Source organism: Anopheles gambiae, chromosome 3 (assembly GCF_943734735.2).
Source record: "Anopheles gambiae chromosome 3, idAnoGambNW_F1_1, whole genome shotgun sequence".
Taxonomy (NCBI): Eukaryota; Metazoa; Arthropoda; class Insecta; order Diptera; family Culicidae; genus Anopheles; species Anopheles gambiae.
In genome coordinates, this window is record NC_064602.1 from 46,190,583 (window position 1) to 46,216,252 (window position 25,670).

Below are 25,670 nucleotides of genomic sequence, written 5' to 3' on the forward strand. Positions count from 1 at the left end.
AACCCTTAAACGGTCGTTGTTTTATGATGGGAATACGTTGACAGCAGTACAATGGGTGTAACATATCAGCTCAAATGCTAGTCGGTATTATTTGTTTATTATGTTAAATAAACATTGTAATTCGCCCCATGGTTGAAGCTACCATAATCAAAGTAAAATTTTGGTAACATTTGTTAAAATGTAATGACATATACAAATATTGTAAATATTTAAGCAGTTATATAGGTTTATTCTATTCGATTCGATTCAAGTGGAGAAATTGAACTCCAAAGTTAACTTTCCCATACAAAAGAACACACAGAATTCATCAACTCGACGTCGAAACGACTCGATTATATGAATAGAATTCGCCTGATAATTTATTTTAAGCAAAACGTTAAATCGCAGACAGTCAATTTTAGATAATAAATAATAGAAGTGAGCTGAATACAATATCTGGATTTGATGTTAACTTCAACTGCTTTAATTATACTGCTAAATCTAAAATGTTAACAAAATTTTCTTCTTCTTCTTCTTCTATTTGGCGTAACGTCCTACGTGGACATGCACAGGCTGTCGAGACTTAATTCATTACCACGCAGCCGGATAGTCAATCCTTGCTACGGAGGGACAGTCCATTCTGGGCTTGAACCCATGGCGGGCATGTTATTGAGTGGTTCGAGTTGACGACTGTACCATGGGACTGTCCCCAACAAAAATAAAATTTTCTATATTATTTTCTTTATTATTTTCTATATTATTTATTCTGCTATTGGTAACAAATATTATAAAATCATAATTCAAAATTTATTTATTTATTTAAAAGTTGGATAATTTTATGCTTTAATGATTGGGCAAGAAACTTCAAAACGTCATGTACATTATCAAAACTGTAAAAGTTAGGGAGTTGTTTACTCAACATTGCAAAAAAAAACGTGTTGTTTGATTTTAAATATTATTAAACGACTTCCTCTAACATTAATGTTAAGGACTATGTTCATATTCTATAATATCTATATTCTGACATCGTATGACGAAGCAAAAATACTAAAAAAAAATTACAAATTGAATATTCTGCAATAAAGTGTACAGCGAAAACGGAATAAACCTCTGGACACATTACTCATCTCTTGAATCCCAGTTGGGTTCATGCGTATACTAATTATTGAATTCCGAGCCTAATGACAGTCTAGAGTGACACAAACGAATACAAACTCATCCATATCATTGTTGTTTTCTCCGATTGAAACAACGCAAAGCAATAAATATCAACTCTCGTTTATTGCGTATGTTATCCTGATGAAATTGCATCGATCTCATTTATTTCAACCCTCGCATTAGAAAATGAAAGCTATTATTAATGCTTTCTACAGCTGCTTCTAGCATTGCAGTACAAACTCCAGCTAAAAACAGTTTAGCAATGCGGCATCCTACATACTGTTGAATGCTAATGGCGATTACAAAACTTGTAAGAGCTCGGTGCATCGATTTATCCAGCGGTGTAGTCCGTCTGAGCCGTTTAAGCATGAAGAAGGGAAATCGTTACCAGAGGAGAAAGTCTTACCACGTCCTAGGACAACAACTGGCGCCAACGACGACACGGTACGGCAGGCACAGTCTTCTGACGAAGGAAAAGACAATAAAAACAAAAACACCAAAATGAGCGTCACTATCAATTTATTACATTTTAACGCAACATGTGCTACGGGATTAATTTTGATTCCGACCGCAACGAATGGCGGAACGAAAGGAACAGCCACCGATGCGTTGTCCGTCCGTTCGATAGAACTTCTTATCTTTGCCAACACACGTGCGGACAGTAGGGGTGCAGCCAGGAACTCGAGACGTAAAATCCTGTGACAGCATGCTCGAGAGCGCTATATCGAAACGTCGATATCGGGTTCGATCGAAAATCTCAAGCTGTTATCCGACCAAATTGAGCCCTAGCTTTCCGTGATCGTGTGCCAACATAATTCACGCAAGTGCTTTCGTCTGTCCTTTGCTGCCCCCTTTGTCGATTGCCAGTTGGCGGAATGTCTGATTTTCAGCCTGTTGTTCCGACGTATTCTGGCGCATTATTGCGCCTTAAACCTTTTGCACTAGAACGACACGAGGAGAAGGAGCAGGACACCAGATGGGACGGCAGATAGTGATCGGGTCACATAAGGAAAATGAGTTTCCTGCCCTTCATCTTGCCGAATGTCTCGTAAGCGAAAGTAGGCTCTATAGTACGTATTGTAGAGATGTGTAACGCGTTCTTTCGCATTTGCACAACGGAAAACCAAACAAAAACGTTAACGTTGTGAGGAGGAAATTGTCGATTTGAATTTAGAAAAATTATTTGACTGCCGTTAGGGGGTCACGGGGATGCTTCGCATGTTTTTGTGGCAAATGCACCGTAACTGGGATGTGTGGTAGACGCTGCTGGCAGTAAAAATTCGTAACCAAACCACTGCAAACTGTGTCGTCGACGTCTGCAGTTGTAGCGGTTTTGCGGATACTGGGGAAACCCTGGTGAAACAGTGAAGCAAATCAAGTGGCATTGGGCCATTAGGGTGAACAATGTTGACTTGCCTCAAAAGCTGGGTGAGCTCGGTGTATGGAAAACGTTCTACGTTTTGTGGGAAGCAATCCAAAAGTAAACCCTCCGCGTGTTGCGGAAACCTTTCTTCCAGTTACGTTTGCTTTGCGTTTCCATTCATGTTTCATGGTCGGGCGCTCGCGCCGGCAGTAATAAAATGGAACATGCTAAATCCACCTAGGAGAGTGTAGAGAGAACATAAAATTTTACATGTTTAAGGAGAAAACGAACGGATGAAACGATACGTTGAATTTGATGCACATAATATTATTTTACATAAAATACATGCAGCATATTAAATCTTCAATTATATGGTTAAACATTTTGCTACAAATGCTATATTTTCTACCCATTAAAAGAATCGTACCATTGACAACAATCCAATACTGGAGCGCCAAATGGACTGGAAAAAAATCCTACATGAATTACACGCATGAAGGCACCATTAACAATTCAAAAGGTGGTTTGATTTATTTAGCACAAATCTGAAACAAAGCCAGTCAACGTTTACAACAAGGGAATTTCATTGCGAAGAAAAAGTGACCCGACATAGCTAAAACCAACACTGGTAAGAATGAAGTAGGGTTGTTCTTCCTGCACAACGTTTAAACGGGAAAATTAAGAGGAACAGGAATTAGAATATAATTGTATGTACGGTAAGCAGTGATTTTTTCGACTTGAGACACTTTTGTGTGTTTCGTAGTAGTTGGGTAAGGATTCAAAGAAACACGTGCTACGGAGCGCAAACATTGATGATGAAAATATGACAGATGAAGACGAATCTTTTCCCTATGCATCGTCGACTTTCATCCACCCTTAACCAAGGATGTGTGCGGTAAGGAAAGTGGTTATTAAATCTGATTTTATAGACTCATAATCTTGCCATAAATTTGGATGACTTCTCTCCGTCTCGCGATGATTAGCCGTCCGTAGTCGCTACGACGTCAGTGCGCTGTTGGAACATCGATATGTATGTATTGCGCAATAAGCAGGTCGAACTCTGCCACGTGTTTACCCGTTGCGAGAATATGATGACGGATTTCAGGACGGAAAATGTTCTGTACGTGGCTTGGGTGACACTGGCGCCAGTTTCAATCGTTTAACATTTGCTGCTAGCGGCTCAGTCGCAGTCCACTGACGAAGATGCTGAAAAGGTCTTTCCGTCTTGGAATGTGCGTAATGAAGTACAGTGTGCGTGTGTGTGTGTTCTGCTCATTTGAAAATGTGTCCGAGTTTCACCCACAAGATATACCACCTTAGTTTTTTTTTTAATATGTGTTAGTTAGTGGTAAAAGAACATTTCCTCAGGGCAGAAAACTAATCACCGGTGACAAGTGACAACATTTTCGTGTGCGACCTTTCTCCATTTTGGGAGCATTGAAGAATGTGAGAAATGTGTTTGTCAGTAGAAATAGCTCGTTGTTAAAAGGGGTATGATCATTACATTTTACAAAAACAAAAAAAAACATTCAGTTTGCTTATGTTTGTGCGGTAAGACACATTTCTATGGGTGCTTCTTAAAATAATACTGGCCGATATAGAGATTTCTAGAATGCAGACGTTATAGAATACGAACATTAGTATCTGTCCAAATGAGTGTAAAAGTTGAAGTAAAAAAAATAAGATAAAAACAAATCGTGCAAATTCGAAAGTTAAAATAAAGATCAGATTCAAGTAACTCAAAACGTTCATAAAACAAACTGTCTTTAGTATAGTGAATATCAAATGTTCATTCAATTGATATTCCACAAGATACGATTTTTCTCTAAAAGATATTGCTAAATTGACGAAGACTATCAATAAAATAACTTTTTTTCCTTTATAAAATGTTGTAGCGTGCAACATTGTTTTTTGTAAGTCAATTAATATTCTTCATTTTATTGTGTTTGATTGTGTTTTAAAAACAACATCGTCTATATTGTTCTTAAAATTGAAAACAAATAACATGATTATAAATTTAGAGCAATTTTTATTGGATTTGAGAGGTTTCAATGAGCTGAAATATCAATCAAGTCAATAAGCATTTGATGGAAATTATACTGTTTTTTTAATTGATAGTATTTAAATTACTGACATAAACATTACAACTCTATCTTTCTAGAATGCGATAATATATAATATATTGTCATAGTACTTATTTCTGTAGTCTTTTCCTTATGAAAAAAATAGACTCAAAACAACTATTTCAAAACATTTCTTGAAATTATATGGAAATTTTAAAAATTGCAGGTGCATGGCAACTGTGGCAACAATTTCCTGAACACAATAGAATGTAACTTTTTCTCTAAATATATTTTATCGGCCACCCGAAGATATGACTTAATTTTTGCTAATTAATTAACATAATTACCAAGAAATGCTATATTATAGTCTAATTAATATGTGCAAATTTTGCAGTGTGGATAAAACCACAAAATTCTTGTTATTTGTGTCTAGAATACATCATTATTGTTTCAAAAATAGTATGTTTATTTTATTTAAGTGTTAAAAATTATGGTGAATGCCAAGAAATACTGATTTTTAAACCTAGTATTGCGCACTTACAAAAACTCCAAATTTGATTATTGCACTCTTCATGGCCAATTATTGAACACTTTACAATTATTGAACAATTTATACGCACTGTGCAATAATTGGGTGGTGTGCAACAATTCGAAAATTACCCTAGATGTAATTAATAAAATTAATATTATTTTCTTCATATTCACCTTGTTAACAATATAACCATGTTTGCTTAAAAAATCTGGTTTATTAATAACATTCAACTGCACAATACCACAAACAGCTCAGTTCTATTCGCAGCCAAATTGTTAACCAACCATCAATCAAATTACTGCTAGTAGCTATTGAATAGATATACTCTTTCTGCCAGTGCTACGCTCACAACAATTCACCTCTTAAAAGATAGCTCCTGTGAATCTGTGCTTTGTACATCACCGCGAAAGGTCCTTTTAACAAAATCAATCAATATCTCTTATGCCATTGCCTTTATATTTCGTCGACGGTGACATTGTACCTCGGCTGGCCCTCGATTGTTGTGGCTCTTTTGGTGGAGAACAGCCGTTATGCTTTTTTAGCCCTTCCAGGCCTCCATTGTCACATATGTGCACCGGTGCTCATGCTTGTTGGCGGAAACATACTTTTGACATCGTTTGACAGCAGGAAATCGAAATATGGAAATGGCGAGTACGTAAAAATCATAATGCATAGAGCAGTTGGGACCTACCTCCACCGGCTGTTGTTGGTGCTCTCTCTCTCTCTCTCTCTCTCTCTCTCTCTCTGTTTCTTTTTCTCTCTCTTTCTCCCTATCACTCCAGCTGTTCCTCACATCCTTTGGTCAAAGTTTTCTCTTCACTTTCCACTGGAACGAAAGCAAAACAACAAAAAATGGGTTATGTTTCCCGAGTGCTCCCGAGTGTCTATTTGATTTTGTGAAGCAACGTTTTTCCCCCCAACGCGTGAACCATTTGTGTTTGGTTTTGGCTTTTTGGGGAAGGATTTTTCAATCTACTTGCCAACTTACTCGCTTTCCGCTTGCGGTGGCACGAACGTCTGCATAAATCTTTGCCCGCCTTTGCCCGTGATTTCCTTGGTACAGTACCGTTTCGACCCTCCATCGTGTGTACCGGTGGATGGGTGTATGTGTGAGTTTGTGTGCATGTGTGTGTGGGATGTGAGAAATCGGAAGGACAAGCACACCTTTGCAAAATATGACCCAACTGAAAGGTAGCGTTCGGTTCCAGCGTTTTAACGTATGAGACTTTAGGGCATATCCCTTTTCTTTGGTCGGCTTGCCGTTTATTCTGTACCGTAAAAAGGGAAGCAAATAAGCGGAAAATGAATAAATGTAAATATTCACTGTATGGACATTGGTGTGGTAAAAAGGTAATAATTCAGAAAGCGTGAGGATTTTGAAGGTGCAGTGTGAAGAGTTCAAAAAGGCTGATAAGTTTTTTTTATCTTGCAAATGATTTGTTGCTAATCGTTTGTTGCACTTCATGTGAGAAATGTTTAAAATATTGAAACAATTGCTAGAAAATTTTGTGTTCTTTTGTAAGAAAATGTGCAATGAAAGCGGAATTGATGAAAACAACAATATGTGAACCAAAATAAAAAAAGATAACACAATAAGTAATTCCCTCCAAGCAATCGTAGTGATATAATCATATCCAACAATTGCATCTCGAACGACTTACACTCGTTTCTTAAGCAATTGCAAGCTTTACACGGCAAGCCAAATCCCCACAATTGACGCCCAATTCTTTTCCCCTCGCACTGGGATGGTTTGAATGTTGCCATTTCTTTCTAGGTTACAAATGCACAAGCTAAGGTACAAGGCTGCCAACAAACAACAAGCGACGACAAACTCACAAACACTCACACACTCCTCCTGAATTGTGAGATTTTTATCCAACCCTTTTACAATTGTAGCTTCGTTGCTTGGAGCAAATCCTGGGAAGAACCGTTTGCTAGTCTGATCTGTGAGGATGATCCTTTAGAACATGGTTGCAAGAAAGCAGAAAAACACAGCTGAATGAAGAGTAAAAGATAAAAGTGTGTGTGTGTGTGTACAGGGACAGTGCACTAAAAGTGCAAACTTTTTGCCCCAACACATGAGGACCTCTCGCACGCTCTTTTCTATCCCTTATACAGGTTACGTATATTTTTTTCTTTCTTTTGTCGTAAATGTGGTTACCGGGAGTTGTTTTTTGCGCGCGTATGTCCTTTGTGGGATGGTACAAGTGAACAAAAAGTTTATGTTTATTGAAAAAGCTTCGAGTAAATCGTGTTCGAGAGAGGATCGTGTTGAAAGAGACAGACCATAGAGACACCGTTGAAAAAGAATGGGAAAAGTATTTCATGCGTGCTTAATTTAGAAAAATATGCTTTCCTGTCCTGGCATTCTGTACCCATTGCAAACCCACTTTGCATAACCTGTGCTGTGTCGGCTCTCTTCGGCTTACAAAACCGGATGTTTTCGAAAATGTTTTGGGAGATCGTGTCGTTCTTCACCATATGTGGGCTTTCCTATTGCTGTTGGAAAGGGTTTATTTGAAACATTGCAACTGCAAACAGAAAAACATGGTCTCAAATTGCTCAGGATACATTTGTTGTAACTCATAAGCCCACTCGTTTGAGAATGATATGAATCGATAAAGTGTGCAAAATAGACCTTAATATTTATAGATGCAATTTATTTCGAAGGCAACTTTCTTTTATTTTAATTCGTCCTTAAAACTACAATTCTAAAGATGTTTCTTTAAAAAGTTTAAGACGCAATCCAAAATCAATTTCCGTTCCAAATCCGTTCCACAAAAATCAGCCATTCGAGATAAAATTTTTAATCACAGCCCCTACAACAGCTCCGCTCTTTAGAGCAAAATTCTTCCGCTGCGCCATGGCACTGCGGTAGGGCACGAAAAGTTTCGGAATAGGTCGGTTCTACGGTTGAATTCAATGCTCGTTAAAACAATCTTGAACTCATCGACTTCATTAGACTCCTTCACCCGAGACCCAAGACTCCTTCCCCAGCCCGAAGGATGTCCATCGGATGAGCGGAACGGATAAAGATAAAGGTTTGTCTCGGTGCCCGTGATCCGTGCGAATTCGTACGACAGAGTTGGATGGCCGCAATGGAATTGAACGCGACAGCAACCCAGTGCACAAGGAGTGTAGCCTTTAATTTTATTTACTTCGGCTGTCGACATTTCCGGAATATTAAAAGAATATACGTAGCCTATCCCGCCCACAAGCGTAGGGATCCCCGTAGCTACTGGACGTCGTCGGTGGTTCTACGGTAGAGCAGTAGATAAATACACTCCTTCAAGCCGTTGTTCTGCCCTTGCAAGCCGTTAGAAGGATGCACCTCATCTAAAAGGATCCATTCCGTATGTTGCGGATGTGTGTATGTAACTTTCAGCTTCCTCTTTTCACCATCATCCCATTGAGAACCCTCCCTTTTTTGGGTAGGGACCGCCGTTCGTTGTGCTTCTAAAAAGCAGAGAAGAAACGAAATTAGGTTGAATCACCATTTCAGTATCAACCTTAATTGAATTACAATTGTATCCTTTCATTCGCCATCGCCATCCATACGATTACGTGCCACGGATTTTGTCCTGATCGCCGATCTGTCGAGACTGCGGGTACTATCCCGACTAGGAAACAACTGTGACTGTTTTCAACCAGCAAGCAAGCAAGCAAGCAGCAATGTTCTCCTGCGTCCAGCGGTGGTCGTACGAAACGAGCGACATTATCGGTTACGATTGAAAGTGAACTTTTGTGAAGCAATCGTTGCCACCAGTCTAGAATCGTTGCGGAAAATAGCCATTCGGTGGTAAATTGGAAGCGAGACGATAGGTGGAAATTTTTGCTGGATTTTTATAAGAGCTGATTTGATCGATTAGTATTCGTAGGTGGTAGTAGAAACTCGCCAAAGGAACCATTAAAGCACATTGGAGCGGGTGAATCACTTATCCTCCAAAGATTGTGTCGTGTGTTTGATTGTTTTAAATGAAAATTAATATTATGGCCTTCACGAGTAAAGAAACTCTAGCTTAAGTTATTTGGTGCAATACCTTAACGTCTGTAAGAAACATACTAATATAAATCCACTTTAATTCCACTAAATGTGGTATATTACCCGCATAAATTTATGAGAAAACGCTATCCTTTTCCATATTAAACTTTTATGTCTGATGAATCAATCCCCTAAACCCTAATTGTGGGCTGCAAGCAAATAACGTGACACGAATTAACAAACTCCTGTACTTGCATCGCTTAGGAATAGGGGAAAGTTTCTGTTTTTAATTCGGCTTTCCCACATCTTACATGACCTAAACCTTAACCCTTCAATGTCATACGAATTAGGGAGCAGGCGGAGTAGGAGAATGTAATTTGATGCAACCTGAAAAGGACGAGTTTTATGAGTTTGAAACGAATGCCTTTAGTTCTATTAGATTGTTCCAAAGGATCCTGAACTCAACATGTATTCCCGTAAAGTTTTTCGTGAATATACTATGCGTTTCTAGTACATTTCATAATTATTTCATTTTTTTCCTTCAATACTTATCAAGCACGTTAGGACGCTTACTTCATTCAGTGAAATTAAGGCTACCACTATAATTAGTCCTTGCAACCATAAGCTATTTGAACACATAGGAACTCAATCCTGTTGCTTATAATGAATACCCCATAGTATCAACGTTCGCTCTTGCTCGCTGTGGCTAAACTTTTACTTCCGGAACCTCATTCTCCAGACAGTTTGGTTGCAGCGGTTGACATACATCATTACCAAGCATGTCAAAATGATCAACTTTCATTAACAGGCTCATTTATGTTCTCTGAGTTATGTTGTGAGTTGTAGCTATATGGAAAGTAGAGCGCTAAATAATGAATTCTGTTTTTCCTGTATTTTTTCTAGCGGTGTTGGAAGATCCGGAGTTTACAGATGTTATAGAAAACATAACCGTGCCAGCAGGACGGAACGTAAAATTGGCTTGTTCGGTGAAAAATCTGGGATCCTACAAGGTACGTTAGATGCAATGTTAGACTTTAAAATTAACCTTTACCTACACTTTCCCTTACCCTAGCAGAAATATTGAATGCGCAGTGTTTAGTTCGGATGTGTTTTGTTTGTTTGTGTTTCTTTTATTTTCAAATTAATTTGTTTGGGCTTTGTTATTTACCATAAAAAAGTAATTATAGCCTAATTTTTCCTTCGTCTCTCGATCGATGCATAACTGTCCTGACCTCAATTCTGTTGGCGAGATAACGTCTTTCCATTCTTCTATCGCCAGGTGAATCTCTGTTGTGACCTCCATTTCGACATGCTCTTGCTTTTACCAGCGAAATGGAGATATCGCTCTCGTTTTTTCATTTATCCTGTTCAAAGCTTCGTTGCCAGCTTCAGTGCGATTCCAAACACAGTTGAAATCGGTGTTGGTGTTGGTTGTCCTGATTTCCGCGTTCCCGAACCAACTCCTCCCGCTCCTCGAAGTAGTACCTCCTCCATCAGCAGACGAGACGATTTATAGGTTTGTTTACGAAATTTTTGCTGCACACTTTTCGGCTAGACTGATGTAATGGATTTTCACAGATTCCTCCAGGACCGAGACTGGACGCATGACTGTAGACTAAAAATGAGCAAAACGAACGAAACGGTATTGGGAGCGCTTCAAATAGCTGAACTTGTTTCAAAAACCACACCAAGCAGGACGCTGAGTTTAACTTGTTTGGCCAGTTTGATTTTACTTTTGCTGAATGGGGAAGTTCTCTTCCACATTCGAAATGCACAAAACGGTCGAGACGGCGCACGCCTGTGGCCGTATACGTGTCGCCACTGTTTCGGGAAGATTAGTAGATAAGGAAGTTTTGCGAGGCGCGATGGTTTTGCCGGTCGGGTAAAGGAGAAGAACGGCGTACGGTTCAGGGGATAGGAATTTTCACACAATCACGGCTCGATCGACCTCTTCAAGGGCTCAATTCGTTTTGCCCTTCGATCTGGGCCGTGTTACACGACGGGCCAGTATGGGGTGGAGAACACTCGACATAAATAATGTATGGTCAGCGTAGGAACGATTCAGAACTGTTAGGAAATAGTTTTGCTGTTAATGTAGATATCGTTGTGTGCGCTCTTGTGTCAAGATAGATTAAATATTGTTGGTAGTTTTGGATTGGTTTAGGCATCGTTATATTGATTGCATCTTCGTATTCATATTTTTCGCCCAGTTTTTTTTTTTCATTATGCACGCAAGCCAACATGAAATGACAAATATAACATATTAGTATATTTTAATTATTATTCAGTAGCAACGACTTACCAATTATATCTTAACGCTAACAGGTAATACTTATCATTAAACAAGACTATAATAGCCATTAAATAATAATAGTAATTGTGCTCTCATCTTAATGATGTCTGTGAAGTAAAACATACAGTTTTTTATACAAGAGTTATTGTAGACAACAAATCGATTTTTGTTGCTGTCGTTATTACTGTTTTACTATGATGAATTGAAAATATTTTTTTATTTATTTATAAGAATCATTTTTATACTATTTATATCTGTAACGACTATTTCTGCTATTGTTATTATTGATTTCGAAGTTTTAAAATCACGGCTAAACACAATTCACATACTTTACGAGTAAAAGCAGCTCACCTTTCATAGCTAACTAAAACCAAACTTGAAAGAATAGAATAGCGAAAAAACCGTGATGAAATTGCGTGAAACTGAGTACTGATTAAATGATAAGGCATGTTTCTCATACTCATGCAATGCCTGTATTCGAACATTGGACTGTTGGTGTCTCCTTTTTCACTGCACCAGAAAAGCCTCAAATTGGTCGACGAAGAAGGGTTTAAAGCATTTTTGTGTTATTTTAAACAACCTAAACAATGAATTCAATATGTTTAAAAATTACTCATAATAAATATTTCTATCACATCGTTTAACATACGTAATCAACACAAGTTTTCACTTTTTTCCAAAATTTTGAGCACCAAATTGAATGGATTTCCCACTGTCCACGGGATGACATTCTCTCCCTCGCGGTGTCACATTCACTTGGCACCATGCCCCTCGTTAAACGCTTCGTGCAGCAGGGAAACAATCACGATTAGAAAGGAGAGTCAGAGAGGAGTAACAAAAAACGGAGGACGAAAAACTGAGGGTAGCTGCTCTGGCAAAGGTTCATGGTTTACCGTTTTCAAAAACCGACCATCATGCTTGTCGATGGTTTTGGGGGCGACCATAAAAGAAGCTTAGCACATCGGAAGCCATTCGGCCTCCATCATCTGCCACCACAGACGACGACCGCACCCCAGCCCGAGTTTTGGCACTACCGATGTAAACAATAAAGGTCGACACAATAGCGATAATGGGAAGAAAATGACGATGGCTGTTTTGTTGACTCAGTTTGAAATTAGTTTAATTTTAAAGCTCTCCCCGTATATTAATTATGGAGGCGTGAAAAGCTATCCCACCCCTCTTCGCCTGTTCTGCTTCCGACCGTTTACTGAAACGGTTACAGTGAACGGAGTGACATTTTTAAAACCAGTAAATTCATTTGATCGTTAAACGAGGTTCGTGTGCTTAAGAGTAGCACGATTATCACCGTCGTCAGGATCGTACGGAGCATTGTTGTGCATAATTTTTATGTGCCGTTGGGTGGACACTTGTATGCAAGAGCACGGATTTTTTACGAATTAGGAATATGCCGTAAACTTCCCACCAAACATGTTTAGTTTATGGTGTAGAGTTGGATGAAAAAACAAACATTCTTTTTAAATATTTGTCTAGAGAAATGGTAAAATAACTTTTGCTTTTATATGTTTGAAATGCTTTGTTTCTTTTTGTACACCAAAGCAATGTTACTTTTTTGTGGGAAAACTACTGTACATACTTTTTGTCAACTACGTTTTGTGACAAGTCATGTGGGAAGTTAGTTGGCTCGAGCCCAGTCCCAAAAATGCACCGGTAATGTTTGTTTTATTTAAATTACACCCATTTTAGGCCTTGCTTTCGAGGCCGACGTTGAAATGCAGCTATATAGTATATGTGATCATGGGCCAAGTCTAGCATATGTTGAGCCATCCCCAGAGCTGTGTCACATTCTTCGAAGCTCCAAGCCAGCTCCAGAAACACAGGTCCAGCGTATTCAATTAAAAGAACATTTTCCCACTCTGCTTATGGGCGCTTTCAATGAGCTAATTTTGCCATAACGACAATCCCGCTGCAGTGATCTTTTATCGCCAAATGAGGCTAGTGACTAGTGTGTGCTAGCACCAGTGCTGGCTAGCTACGGGTAATCTGGCACTGTCCAACTGACCATAAAACTTGGACGGTTCTTCGCTAGCAGCGAAGGAATCCACCATTTTCGTCCGCATGAAAACCGTGTTACACTCGATCATTTTGGGTTGGTGTGCCTCAGACAGGACAAAACGTAGCAAGAGTTTTGTCGACGGCTGTATCTTTGGTGACCCAGCAGCTCCGCATCGAGCATCGACCTTTTGCCGTCTCCCTTCTTTCCAGTAGAGTTAGATGGGCTGCTAAAGAGAAGGAAAATTTATGTTTGCTACGTCCATTGTTTACGATAAACATTAGCCAATATACGCAATGTTCCGGGGGAGAAAAGGATCCATTTACACAATGCGCTTCCGGTCATTAATTTACGTGTCCTCTAGGAAAAGTGTCCCACAAAATCACTCCAATTTATTATCAATTATAGGCACACCGTCTCGGTTCACGTTTAAAACACAATAATAAAATTAAAATCGTTTTCCCCTTTTTCCTTTTTGTTTCATTTTACAGGTAGCATGGATGCACTTCGAACAGTCGGCCATACTGACGGTGCATAATCACGTCATCACGCGAAATCCGCGTATCAGCGTTACCCACGACAAGCACGACAAGCACAAAACGTGGTTCCTGCACATCACCAACGTGCAGGAGGAGGACAAGGGCCGATACATGTGTCAAATCAATACGGTGACGGCAAAAACGCAGTTCGGTTATCTTCATGTTGTGGGTAAGGTGTCAATTTTTTGTGTTAACAGTATTAATGACATTTTGATTGAAAATGGGTTTTTTTCTCAAACGGTTGTACCATATGATGTTCATTTGGTTGTAATTATTTTTTTCCAACATCCACTTTCGATAAATTCGTCGATATCAAGATTGACCGATGGAATGTGTTCAATATGGGGAGATATTTTTTACTTCTCTACAGATCTTTTTAGTTGAAAAATGGTGAAATGATACAAATCGTTTGCTTGTGCCATTGAAAAATGATTCAATTACTTCTGAATAAATTCCCATTAAGTTAGGGTACCATTTTGATGACTAAAATTGAAATGCTACACCTATTAATTACATCATATCTTGTTAGCCACACAAAAAGCCGCCTCTAGTTTTGGAAATTTTTGCCTCGATGGCGAATGGGAAACATGCGACTGCCACCATTTAACCACAGTTTTACCCAACATCACCCACATGAACACTGCCGGAAAAGGCATAATTACAACGACTGTGACTTGTTGCATACAAATCGATCACACTGGACTGCATCCGAGACTCATGGATGGCCGATGGATGTGTTGCTTTCGGGCCGACTTAATTGCCTTCGAGCGACACATCGTCTATTCATCACGCATCATATTTACGCACCCATCGCCTGTTGTAGCCTGTTGCATAGATCGGTCGGTCTGTTTTTCTCCTCATTTGGTCTGGGGTCTGGGGTCTAGCCTGAACGCGGAATGAGAGGGGGGGAGTGGAGGGGGGACAATTGCATAACGTATAGGCCCCCTTCCTGTCATTAGTAGTCAAAAGAGTGGTTGATCGAAATATTGCGATAGCCGGGTGGATGGGAACATATTCGGTAACGATAGTGACGGAAAGATGATTTAATAGTCGACGCCTGGCATAATGTAATATTGTGTTCGCCACGCGTGCTACATGTTGCTACCGCACGAGCGAATGGGTTGAGAGACTGGAGCGGTACCTATCATATTCGTCATTTACTGTCGATTTATCAGTACGTTAATTCAATTACAATACGGGAAGGCCGTCTCGACGAGTCAATCGTGAAACGACAGTGATTAAACTGACGTGCGATGCTGCTCAATCCGTAATAATATTTCACTTCGTATGAATGCTTTTCAAATTTGAGCTGAAAGATGATGGGGAATGTCAAATGTTCCTATCCGACCATGTTTAGTGTGTTATTTCCCTTGTGCGGAAATAGTTTTAGCTTGGTGGATTTGCCAATGTCATAGGGACTTTCATTAAAAAGAGGAAATAATGATCACTAAGTTTTATCTCAGTTTATTCTCATAAAACCAAATGGTTGGTTAAGAATCCTTGGCTCTATATACAATAACTATCAAAATATACAGATTGTTGCAAAATGAGATATGTTTCTTAGCATACGATATCCGAATAACAGACACAACTCCTAAAAAGTTCCACACCTTTAATTTTGTGCTTTAAGAAGTTGTGCCCTTTATTTCTCGTTCAAGCATTAATTCCACAACGAAAAGATGCTGCAAACAATTCCTTGCATATTGCAGAAGCTGTATTTCATCTCACTATCATCCTCATTGCTTTTCTTTCGCTTCCTGTCCTCCCCTCTGGTAGCCCGTTTCTTGACAAATGTTCATTGCGTGGACTAGAGATCCTACAAACCTATGTTTCTGTTTGGGGCCCAGGAGGTTGGACTAGGATTTAATCAATAATTGCCACGTTTGGAGCGAACAAATATACCCCCCCCCCCCCCCCCCCCCCAGCACCATTGCATTTCATTGTCGGCAATGTTTCAGATTGTGCAAGTTTTTTTTTGTGTGGTATGAACAAATTTTATTATCATTTCCTTAGATTAAAAACGAACACGGAATATGAAAGTTGTTCGGACTTTCGATGCGACTTGATATAGGGTGAATGTAACAATAGTGGGTTTAGTGTACTAAAATAACTTATGTACAAAAAATTTAAATCAATTAAGTTATTTGTGTCAATATGGAGATCACTGGTCTACAGTCGTTGTGCAGTGCCATATTCAATATTTTTATCTATCAAAATTATACATGTTTGCCAATTGAATAATTCAAAAATATTTATATTATAATAGAAAATTTCGCTTTAATTGAAAACTTAGCTTCATTCCAATTATACCCTTTTTTTAGGATAACTATATGAACTATACGATTACCTTCCTCTTTTATCTATTCCGACCCGTGTAGCTAGTTATGGTCAAAATGATCCATTGGTGAGAGCTTCTAGAAGCTTTAATGCAGTTTTTGATAGGTTTGACTATAACATTTCATCTGTACAGTTTCGTAACGTCATCCGCAATTCAAGCATCCTTTAAATGTTTTAATTCTTTGTCTTGTATTCGATTCCCAGACCATATTTGCATTTAGCAGTATTCACTTGTAAGAGGTTTGGCTATAATGTTCTCACTAGGTTTGACTAGGATGATCAATTATAAGACTTTCGTTTAGCCTAATTCGCGGACAAATTTTGATTTAAAATATACAAATACATAAATGATTAAGGGTGCAACAACGCATTCAGAAAAATATTTAAAAAATCGTGACTTAGTTGTAATAAATGGTTAAGTTTGGGAAGCCTTGGCTGACAACGGTTGTTGAGCCGAAAGAAGAAGAAAAATCTGTTGCAACCCAATTTACACTACTATTAGTACATTAACCCTGGCATATGCTAGGTCTGGAATGAATCATTTAGGTTTTATGGATTTATAAAGCACAAAATCAATTAAATTGCTTTAGTTTTACATACTGACATAACAATGGCACATTTCTTGCTAATGTGATGTTGGATTAGAAGGAAAATTAAAATAGCTGTACGATGCCCATCCTACAAAGTCACGCTGCTAATTTCAATTTCTAAGTTCATGATCAAAAATGTACCTCTACGAAATGTGTGTTGCCACTTCTCTCAGTCACAGTACAGCTGCAAAATAGGATGTTGTGAAAAAAACTGTAAAAAATAACGCCAAAAGTTTTCGCCTCACTTTTACTGAAGTGAAAAATTGACGACTTTTTTGCCTTAAATTAAATGTCATATCCACAGAAATCAAACCCACAATTTGAATAACCATAATGCACTCGCCGGTCGAATAGTAGGCGAAATGCAAAAAAAAGTCAGAAGTAAAAAAAATACCCCACCCCGCCCAAACACTGCATGTTTTCTACTTTCTTGTGCAAAACTTTCAATTTCCCTTCCCGAAATTGTTCCCCGTCCGATTCCTCCAAAGCGTGGTGCGTACTTTATGGTTCCGACCGACCAAATTTTCCGATTATCATCGGCTTCCTCTCTTTAAACTTCTGCGGTGGATGTTTAGTCCGGTCGCAATCACGAGGAAAAAAGTGATTTGAGATCATTTGCATTATTTATGAGATCGATATTGCCGGCGACATGGTTCATATGATTTTTACTCCGTTCGTACGATAGATAGCACGAGCAAGTAGAAAGGGCAGCGCATAGCTTGCGGAGTAGGAAGAAATCTGAAAGATAACTTCCTTTTTTGATAACTTCACACCTCAGTTAGTGTTTGGTGTACGGTACGGCATGGTTTGCCCCGACCGGAAAGTTCACAGAATGAAAAGGCTTTGGGGAAGTAATTGAACGATTTAAGAGATTTCACGTCTGTCAGAAAATCTAACCCCGCATGCTCTTCGATGTTGGTGGATAGATTCTGCTGGAAGTAAGCATGACTGATGCGCTCAGCTCGCTTGGAAAGTTTTTAATTTGAAAACCACACGTTTGCGATTTTTGACCACCTATATCTGCAAGGAATTTTTACCCGTAGCCAACACTTCGTCGTACTTGAACTGATGTTTGTTTTGTTTGTTTGGTTTTCACCTGCAGTGCCTCCAAATATCGATGACTCGGTTTCGTCCAGTGACGTGATCGTGCGTGAAGGTGCCAACGTTACGTTACGCTGCAAAGCAACCGGAAGTCCACCGCCATCAATAAAGTGGAAGCGTGATGACAACACCAAAATTGCCATCACTCGGAATAACAGTGGTAAGCTTAGCTGCGAAAACTTTCGTTTGGCTGTCTGTTGTCATACCTGAAAACATTGTATTTAACTTATGAACTTTTTGTTTCTCCTTTCTCCTTGTTCTAATGGTATCGTGGCCGCGAATGTCCACCTATTCCAGTAGTTCTCGAATGGGAAGGAGATGTACTTATGCTGTCACGTGTGTCACGGTACGATATGGGAGCGTACCTCTGCATAGCAACGAATGGTGTCCCGCCAAGCGTTTCGAAGCGTATTAAAGTCAGTGTTGATTGTGAGTATATGGTACAGCAATGTTAAACTTCACCGTGGAGTATGCTAAGAGAAGACGGTCATTTTAAATAGAAATGTGTCTAAAATTTAATAGCAGTGTAGCTAATAAGTTTGACAAATTATCTATTTTTTGTTTAGTTCCACCAATGCTCTGGATACCTCATCAACTGGTTGGCATCCCGGTTGGATACAACGTGACATTAGAATGTAATATAGAAGCCCATCCTACCTCACTTAATTACTGGACGCGAGAAAACGATCAAATGATACACGACTCACAGAAGTACAAGTAAGTGATAATGATAAACTATTGAAATCATGGGATCCCATTCTATGTCTCCACTGTATTATAAAACTTTTGATTACATTTTACATGACCCTTCCAGAACTGAAACTGTCCCTGGTAATCCTTCATATAAATCGGTGATGCGATTACACATAGGGGAAGTGCAGCACAGTGACTATGGCATCTATAAATGCATCGCCAAAAACCCTCGTGGAGAAACGGATGGCAGCATCAGATTGTACTGTAAGTACGAACGAATTTGCATGCTTATTTAGATTTAGAACTACATATTTGTTAACTGCAGATACGGATAGAACTGCAAAAAAGCATTTCCTTTCATTTGTAAACTATACATGATTCTAATTGTCAGTAACCTCCCAGTTACAATTACAATGCAACCTGTTGCACATTTCTCAAACTTAGCTGTAACCAAGGTACATTGTGTAGAGTGGTGCATCCAGCAAGGACTCCCTAACTCTCCTGTTGGTTCGCTTGAGTGTTATTGTCCACAGCACAACACGTTGTGAGTGAGTGTGTGTGTATACATTTCGAGTGTGTAATTTGCCACTTGCTTCATCTGGCCACCGCCGGTGTAGTCAGCTTCTAGCAGTTTTCACAGAAACTTCTGTACCAACAATACAATGAAGAGCTCAACGCCAACAAGCCAAGGATTGTTGACGTGAGGACGACAGGCGATTCCGTTGTCGTCTGGACGGGATTATGCGCAATATTGTGGGTGTTGATGGGGTGAGGGGGACGGGGGAGGGGGAGCACAAAGAAGCTGGAAACATGTTTGAGTAAGGGAACTGCTTTCTATCTGTTCTAGATTTCATTTGCACGTCTTGTCATCGCTTCGGTTCGCACTGGTTGACAGAGTTGGCAGAACTTCGCTTTGAAACGTGCTCGTTGATGACGATCTGTTTGCTATCCGTGACGAAGCTTTAGCGTTAGAATGGTGTGTGTGTGTATTTTTAACAAACAGTTCCTGCTGGTGCAGTGATGTGATCTTGGTAGCCTTTTTTATCGCTCATGCATTGATCCTGTTTGAAGCAAATTTTATTCTGTTTTTTTTTTAAATTTATAAAACTTGATCTAGATATGACATTATTCTTATTACAAAAAATCTTACAAATTGATATTTTTGGCGAGTGTTTAATTAACACAAATGTGCTGAACTGTTGGACAGTAGTACATATTTATCATTTATTATTAATCTATTCAATAAAGTTATCCAGATTTCTAAGGCTTAAATAACAATAGTAGTATATCACATTTAACCTTTATATATCACGACTGCTTGCGAAAAGAATGGTACATGACATAAAATCGCGACTTTGAGATTTAAAAGATACATCACATGTGCTACCATCAAACAAGACTAGGTTTTTTGATACAAATGTTTTGATCATATTTAAACTGGAACTGAAATCAAAATTATTTCCTAATGCACAATAAACATTAACCATTTTAACCAAAGAATCATTACTTCCAAAAGTTGTTGATCTGAAGTCCGTACTCAAAAGAGCCGTAGGTCTTAAAACCCTACCAGGTGACTTGTGTAAAAATAAACACTGTGCCGCCATTCTCCTAAGTTGGAGAAGTTCAAGTTCAAACAAAAGGCACCTAGCACGGTAGGGTGGACATACAGAAACAAGTGACCACGGAAGACGATGGAACATAAAACGAGTAACCTTACGCTGGATTGATTCAATTCTGTCAATTATGTATCGTTGAGATGGATTCCAAATTATACAAGCGAACTGTAATACTGGTCGAACAATTGCGCAATACAAGGTCTTCACACTAAACGAGTCTGTGATTTTTTTTGCAACAAGTAACATAAAACATAAAACTTTTGATATCATATGCTCAAAATTTTCCCTAAATGTAAGCTTGCAGTCAATGTAAACTAAAATATTATAACTTAAATAGTACAAGCCATGTTAAACCCTTAGTTTTACATCAGTTTTACTCAAATGTCTCTCTCTGCTAGAGGATTTTTCTGCATAAACACGAGTATCACGCAATAAACAAACATCACACGTTATATGATATCAATCACCTTGTAAACTAAAGTCAACTGACAAGTCGCATCAAACGATACCAATCGATATAATATTAAGGCGCGTAGTAATACAACCAACTAACAATTTCCTAGATGAGCCATTTATGGGTCTTAAACAAGTTGGAGTAAAATCCTTGATATCGGTCAACGCATCATTGACAGGATTAGAGCGATGGGGCAATAACATTATGGTTCAGTTTTTATTTTTATTAGCTCAGAACGCAGATAGGATCAAATGCCACAATGATTGCTCTATTGCTGGTTTTAACACTGGTTCAAAATTTATCTTGAGGGATTGAAGTGAACTAACACTTCTGATATATAAAAAAATTATATACCAATCGATTTGGATTATAAGTATACTTAATTGTCAGAAAAGCAAATATCACGTCTTTACTGTACTGTACTGTATACTCTGCTGCATGTATGTTATCGTTCCTTTTTTCATTTTTTGAGAATCGTCTTTGGACGTATTGCTTTATTATATTATTATAATGGCTACCAATTAAATAAAATGAAACCGTAACAAGTGTAAAGATGTATCAACTCAATAATTCCAATTCCTACATTCATAACTGTGTACAAAATTCGATCATAGAAAAAAATAATGAAAGGATTAGTTTTGAACCAAAAGAACTGAGATTATTTTTTCCTCTAAGTCACCAATTTTTACCACTGAGGCACCAATTGTTGACAGCGTGTCACAATATTTGTTTTACGTTTAAAAAAATGTAAGCAATTTGTTTCCAAACTAGTCACATGACTAGTGTTTTATTGAATATAAATTTAAAAATTACCCTTGTCATTTAAATTTTGAATGTTTTTTATCTGCTTATTTGATACGTATTTAATGGTATACATTATGGTGTAAACATTGATAGAATTTCTTTTTTTTTTTCATTAAAAACCATGGAATTATTTGTTTCTTTTATTGTTATTGTGATGCAGCACATAATTTTTCATTAATCTGCTCAAGTACCTCGTGAATTAATCAATGTGTACATGAGTCAAACATTGTTGAATTACAAATAAAAATAAGCTAGTATTATATTAAAATTAATACACACTATCAAAAATGTATATCTTAGAAGTAAAATTTAACGGCAATGACGAAAACTTACTTGAGTAACATAACATTAACCCGTTATATATGTCTTGTCTTTTGTCAAAACAGCATCCAGCCCACCAACTACGATACCACCATCAACGACAGAAAGTATCACGACCACCGTTCCATCAACTCGTGTTTACGAATCACCGTACGGTTTGTCTACGATGTCTGTCAACCACTTTGACAAAGGTATGTTTGGGCATCCTTATGTAGAAGGAATGGTTAATTAAAGAATTATCTTGCTCGTGCATCTTCTCGTAATCGTATAGGCATCCGCTACCAATCGGACTACAATCAGGTGGATCGCTCGGAGCACAAATCCAGCGACACGAGTCCCAACCGTGACAGGTCGGTGGATGAATCGAATGAAGTAAACGGTAAGTGATGGACGTTTATTGCAAAATTTGTGATTTTTTTCTTCAATCTTCTACCATGATTTTGATTTTATATTCGTATTTTTCTATTGCTACTGCATTGCGCTTGAAGGAGCCACCAAATCATTCATCCGATGGACAACCGTTTTTGCGCTAATGTTGCACATATTTCTCCCGTTAAACCAGTGACGGTGACTTTCATCATACAGTTCCGTTGAACGTTCTGTGCAGTGAGAACACTTTGTTAAGATGTTGTTTACGTTGCGTCCTGCAAAGGAGTGGAGAGGGTTTTTTATCATTGTCTCATGTATTACGTGCAATATGCCATTTAGAAGCAACACTGCAAAATATATTCCAGAGCAGTTTGCATAAAGTTAAGATTGATGCACTTTTTGTTTTAAAATGGTCTCAATTCGTTTCCCCCACCCAAGTTACTACCGTAGTTAAGTTTAAAAACGATTGCTAAAACGCATTCGTGGTTGTGTTGTATCCTTACACGCGTGAGTTTGTATTCAAATACGAGTGAGCTGTCGTAGTCAAAGTAAAACAGGAGTGCAAAATGAGCTTTTTAAGCTCGTACGTAGCAAACATTTGAATTGGTGCTACATTAGAAAGCTTCTGAAAGGTAGAAGCAAGTGCAGTTTGAAAGAAGCAAAAATCAACCAACCACACAAACATAAATACACACAAATGCAGGCACAAATCGTTGGATAGTATGTACATTAAATATGCCTTAATCTAGAAAAGGGAATAGAGAATTTGCAGCAGGTACTGGAGGTTTATTCTACTGAAGCAACACACACACACACACTGGCAGCACCGAACAATCTGTATGTAATGTAAATCTGTAACAAGCATAAGCATTTGCATCACAATATAAACTGTAACCTTTTCCTTCTGCTGTAAGTGAGTTGTTTCTTGACAGGAGTTGTTTATTTCGTTGCCGATACCACATTACTGTGCTACACTTTTGTCTTGCCATACGTTACTGCACTTTTATTGAGTCTCAGGGGAGCGCCGCTGGGCAAAGGCAGCAAATTTAACAGTCGTCAAATGAAATTGTCTTTTTATCATATGATCAATCGCCCCATTTCTCAGCTGTTTTGTTTGGTGAGGGCTGTAGCACCCTAGGGCAGGAAGGGTGGGAATAAATTCCCATCATTGTACAACGATCGAATTTATGCGGTACGCGTGGAGCTGTACTAGCATACCCATTTACGGTTTTGTTTTACGAGTGCCATTGGTGACTCGAGAAGCTTTGGCAGGCAAAGAGTTGAAGTAGTCTGCCTCAACTGTTACGGAAGATGTGGCTGTTTCGTTTGTAGTATTATTGCATACTTTCGTTGATATTGATGTTAACCAAGTGAGTATTATTAACAAAAACCACTGATAAAATGCAGGTAATGAAAGCTGTTTGCTAATAGAGGTCGGATGAAATTTAAACACATCAATTACGATACGTGGTTTCGGGGGGAGGTTAGATGTAGTCGTAAATCAATCAAACTAATATTAAGCTACTCATTACAGCATTTCAGTTGAAACTGTATTGAATGCAGCATGTAATAAACAAGTAGCAAACATACATACATACATACATTCAAAAGCCTTGTGCCGATGATGCCGATGAATGAATGTTAATCAAAGACAAAGTGTATTGTTGTATAATATTGGAAATCAAAATCTAAATGCTTATCCACTAACGTACTACGCAGGATAATAAAGAAGGAGAACATGAAGGAATCATTGCGCAGATTTTCATGGAAAACAAACACGGAAACAAAATAGCAAAAGTGTAAATGCAGCCGTATCTAAGTAAATCTTTGTCCCGCGGTACGAACAAAAGTGAACATAATTAAGCAAACTAGTTCAAATCGTTTGAAAATGAAAACAATGCATGCAAAATCAAACAATAAATCAAACTTTTCCAAAGAAACAACTCATCACCGCAGCGAGCTAACTAACCAACGAACGAAGTTAAGAACAAAACCAACACAGCAAAAGAAGAAATTCCAAATTCCGGTGTATGGTTACCGATTTACATTGTAGGCTAAACGGTTAGTTTCTTATTAGTACCATTCAGAAGAGCTTCCTTCCCCTCCCGTAAAACATTAAATGAAATAAAACGAATGAATGACGCAGCGCACATATACTAAAGCGACAGCGAATACAAAAATTTACTCGTATTAACTCCGTAGGTGCATCGTGTGTATGCAATAAGTTAAGCAACATGAAACAAAATCAAATTCACACTTGAAAACTAACCGTGCTAGCAGGTATCAACAACATTGCAAAGTATTGTTTCATAGCTAGATGAAAATTGTGTGCAGTAAAAACAAAAACGGAAACACGACAAAATCGTTGTCAGAGAATGAATTTTCAAACGCTCACTGGACAACGGTGAAAGCTAGAACAACAGAGGGTCGGAACAATGCTGGTCAGTAAAATGTAACAGAACTGAAATATATATTTTTTGCTTTACAAAAGCGGCAAAAGTTGTTTGGCTCATGGATTGTCTTTCTTTTGCTAATACGGCTGGACCACATACGGGTAAGTACGAATGTTATTGAATTAAATCATTATGAATAAATATCATGTTTCAACTGCCATATCAGCGTCACCATAATAATTATTGGCATAAATTTGGTACAAAAATCGTATTCGATCACTGGCCTGCCTGTGCCACTAATGGGCCAGGCTATCAGGGACTTATTGAATACTTACAGTAGGATAGTCAGTGCCAAGTATAGTAGGTACGGCCCATACGGGAATTTAACCCACGACGGGTGCGTTATTAGATTGCGCGTTTTGAAATTTGTACCATGGGGCTTCAATTTTCTATCTATGTTTTGAAAATTTTGAAAATTTTGTCTACGGAGTAATTTTTTACACATCCAATTGATAGTGTTCTTCCTCTTCCTCTATTTGGAAAAACAACCGCTGTCGATCAAGGCCTGCCTATACTACTAGTGAGTTTGGCTTTCAGCGACCCATTGATTATCCATAGCAGGATAGTCAGTCCTACGTATGGGGACTCGGCCCATTCTACGTCATACGAGTTGACGACTGTACCACGAGATCGGCCAGTATTCTACCATATTAAAATTCAAGGCTTGATCTCAAAGGTTGCTCTGGCTAACGCAACATCATGGGCTTCATGCCGAATACGCAAAGTCCCTATTCAACATTTTTAATCATATGCAAAATGTAGTCCAATCAACCAATGATGTACATTTCGAGTTATAAGTGCAAGTTGTCACACGCTAATAATGCGGTCCTTGTAGAAACCGCGTTTCTCGAATTTCCACGCATTTTAAATCTCACGGGTTTCAGCTAAACTGAAGCTATGCTTCTTGTAATTTTGTTTTAGGAGGTAGCTTTGAGTAACTAAATTAATTATTTGATATGACTAAAATTATATTATATTTTTAAAAATTCGAATATTTTTTAAAATTTGACTG

At 38.4% G+C, this 25,670-nt stretch overlaps 1 protein-coding gene across 2 annotated transcripts in view; it reads left to right on the plus strand.

The window, feature by feature from the left end:
- LOC4578098 (lachesin) overlaps positions 1–24,707 on the plus strand; it is a 42,946-nt gene extending 18,239 nt beyond the window's left edge. Inside the window, exons 2-10 of one of the 2 annotated variants that reach the window (XM_061658200.1) lie at positions 9,981–10,087; positions 13,873–14,089; positions 17,950–18,108; positions 18,249–18,377; positions 18,515–18,665; positions 18,763–18,905; positions 21,902–22,027; positions 22,108–22,215; positions 22,325–24,707. In XM_061658200.1, the coding sequence (XP_061514184.1) occupies positions 9,981–10,087; positions 13,873–14,089; positions 17,950–18,108; positions 18,249–18,377; positions 18,515–18,665; positions 18,763–18,905; positions 21,902–22,027; positions 22,108–22,215; positions 22,325–22,401 (1,217 nt within the window). In that variant the 3' untranslated portion in view covers positions 22,402–24,707. Of the gene's footprint in view, positions 1–9,980; positions 10,088–13,872; positions 14,090–17,949; positions 18,109–18,245; positions 18,378–18,514; positions 18,666–18,762; positions 18,906–21,901; positions 22,028–22,107; positions 22,216–22,324 lie in introns of both variants that reach the window. The other variant, XM_061658199.1, reaches the window with a different exon arrangement.
- The last annotated feature ends 963 nt before the right edge of the window (positions 24,708–25,670 follow it).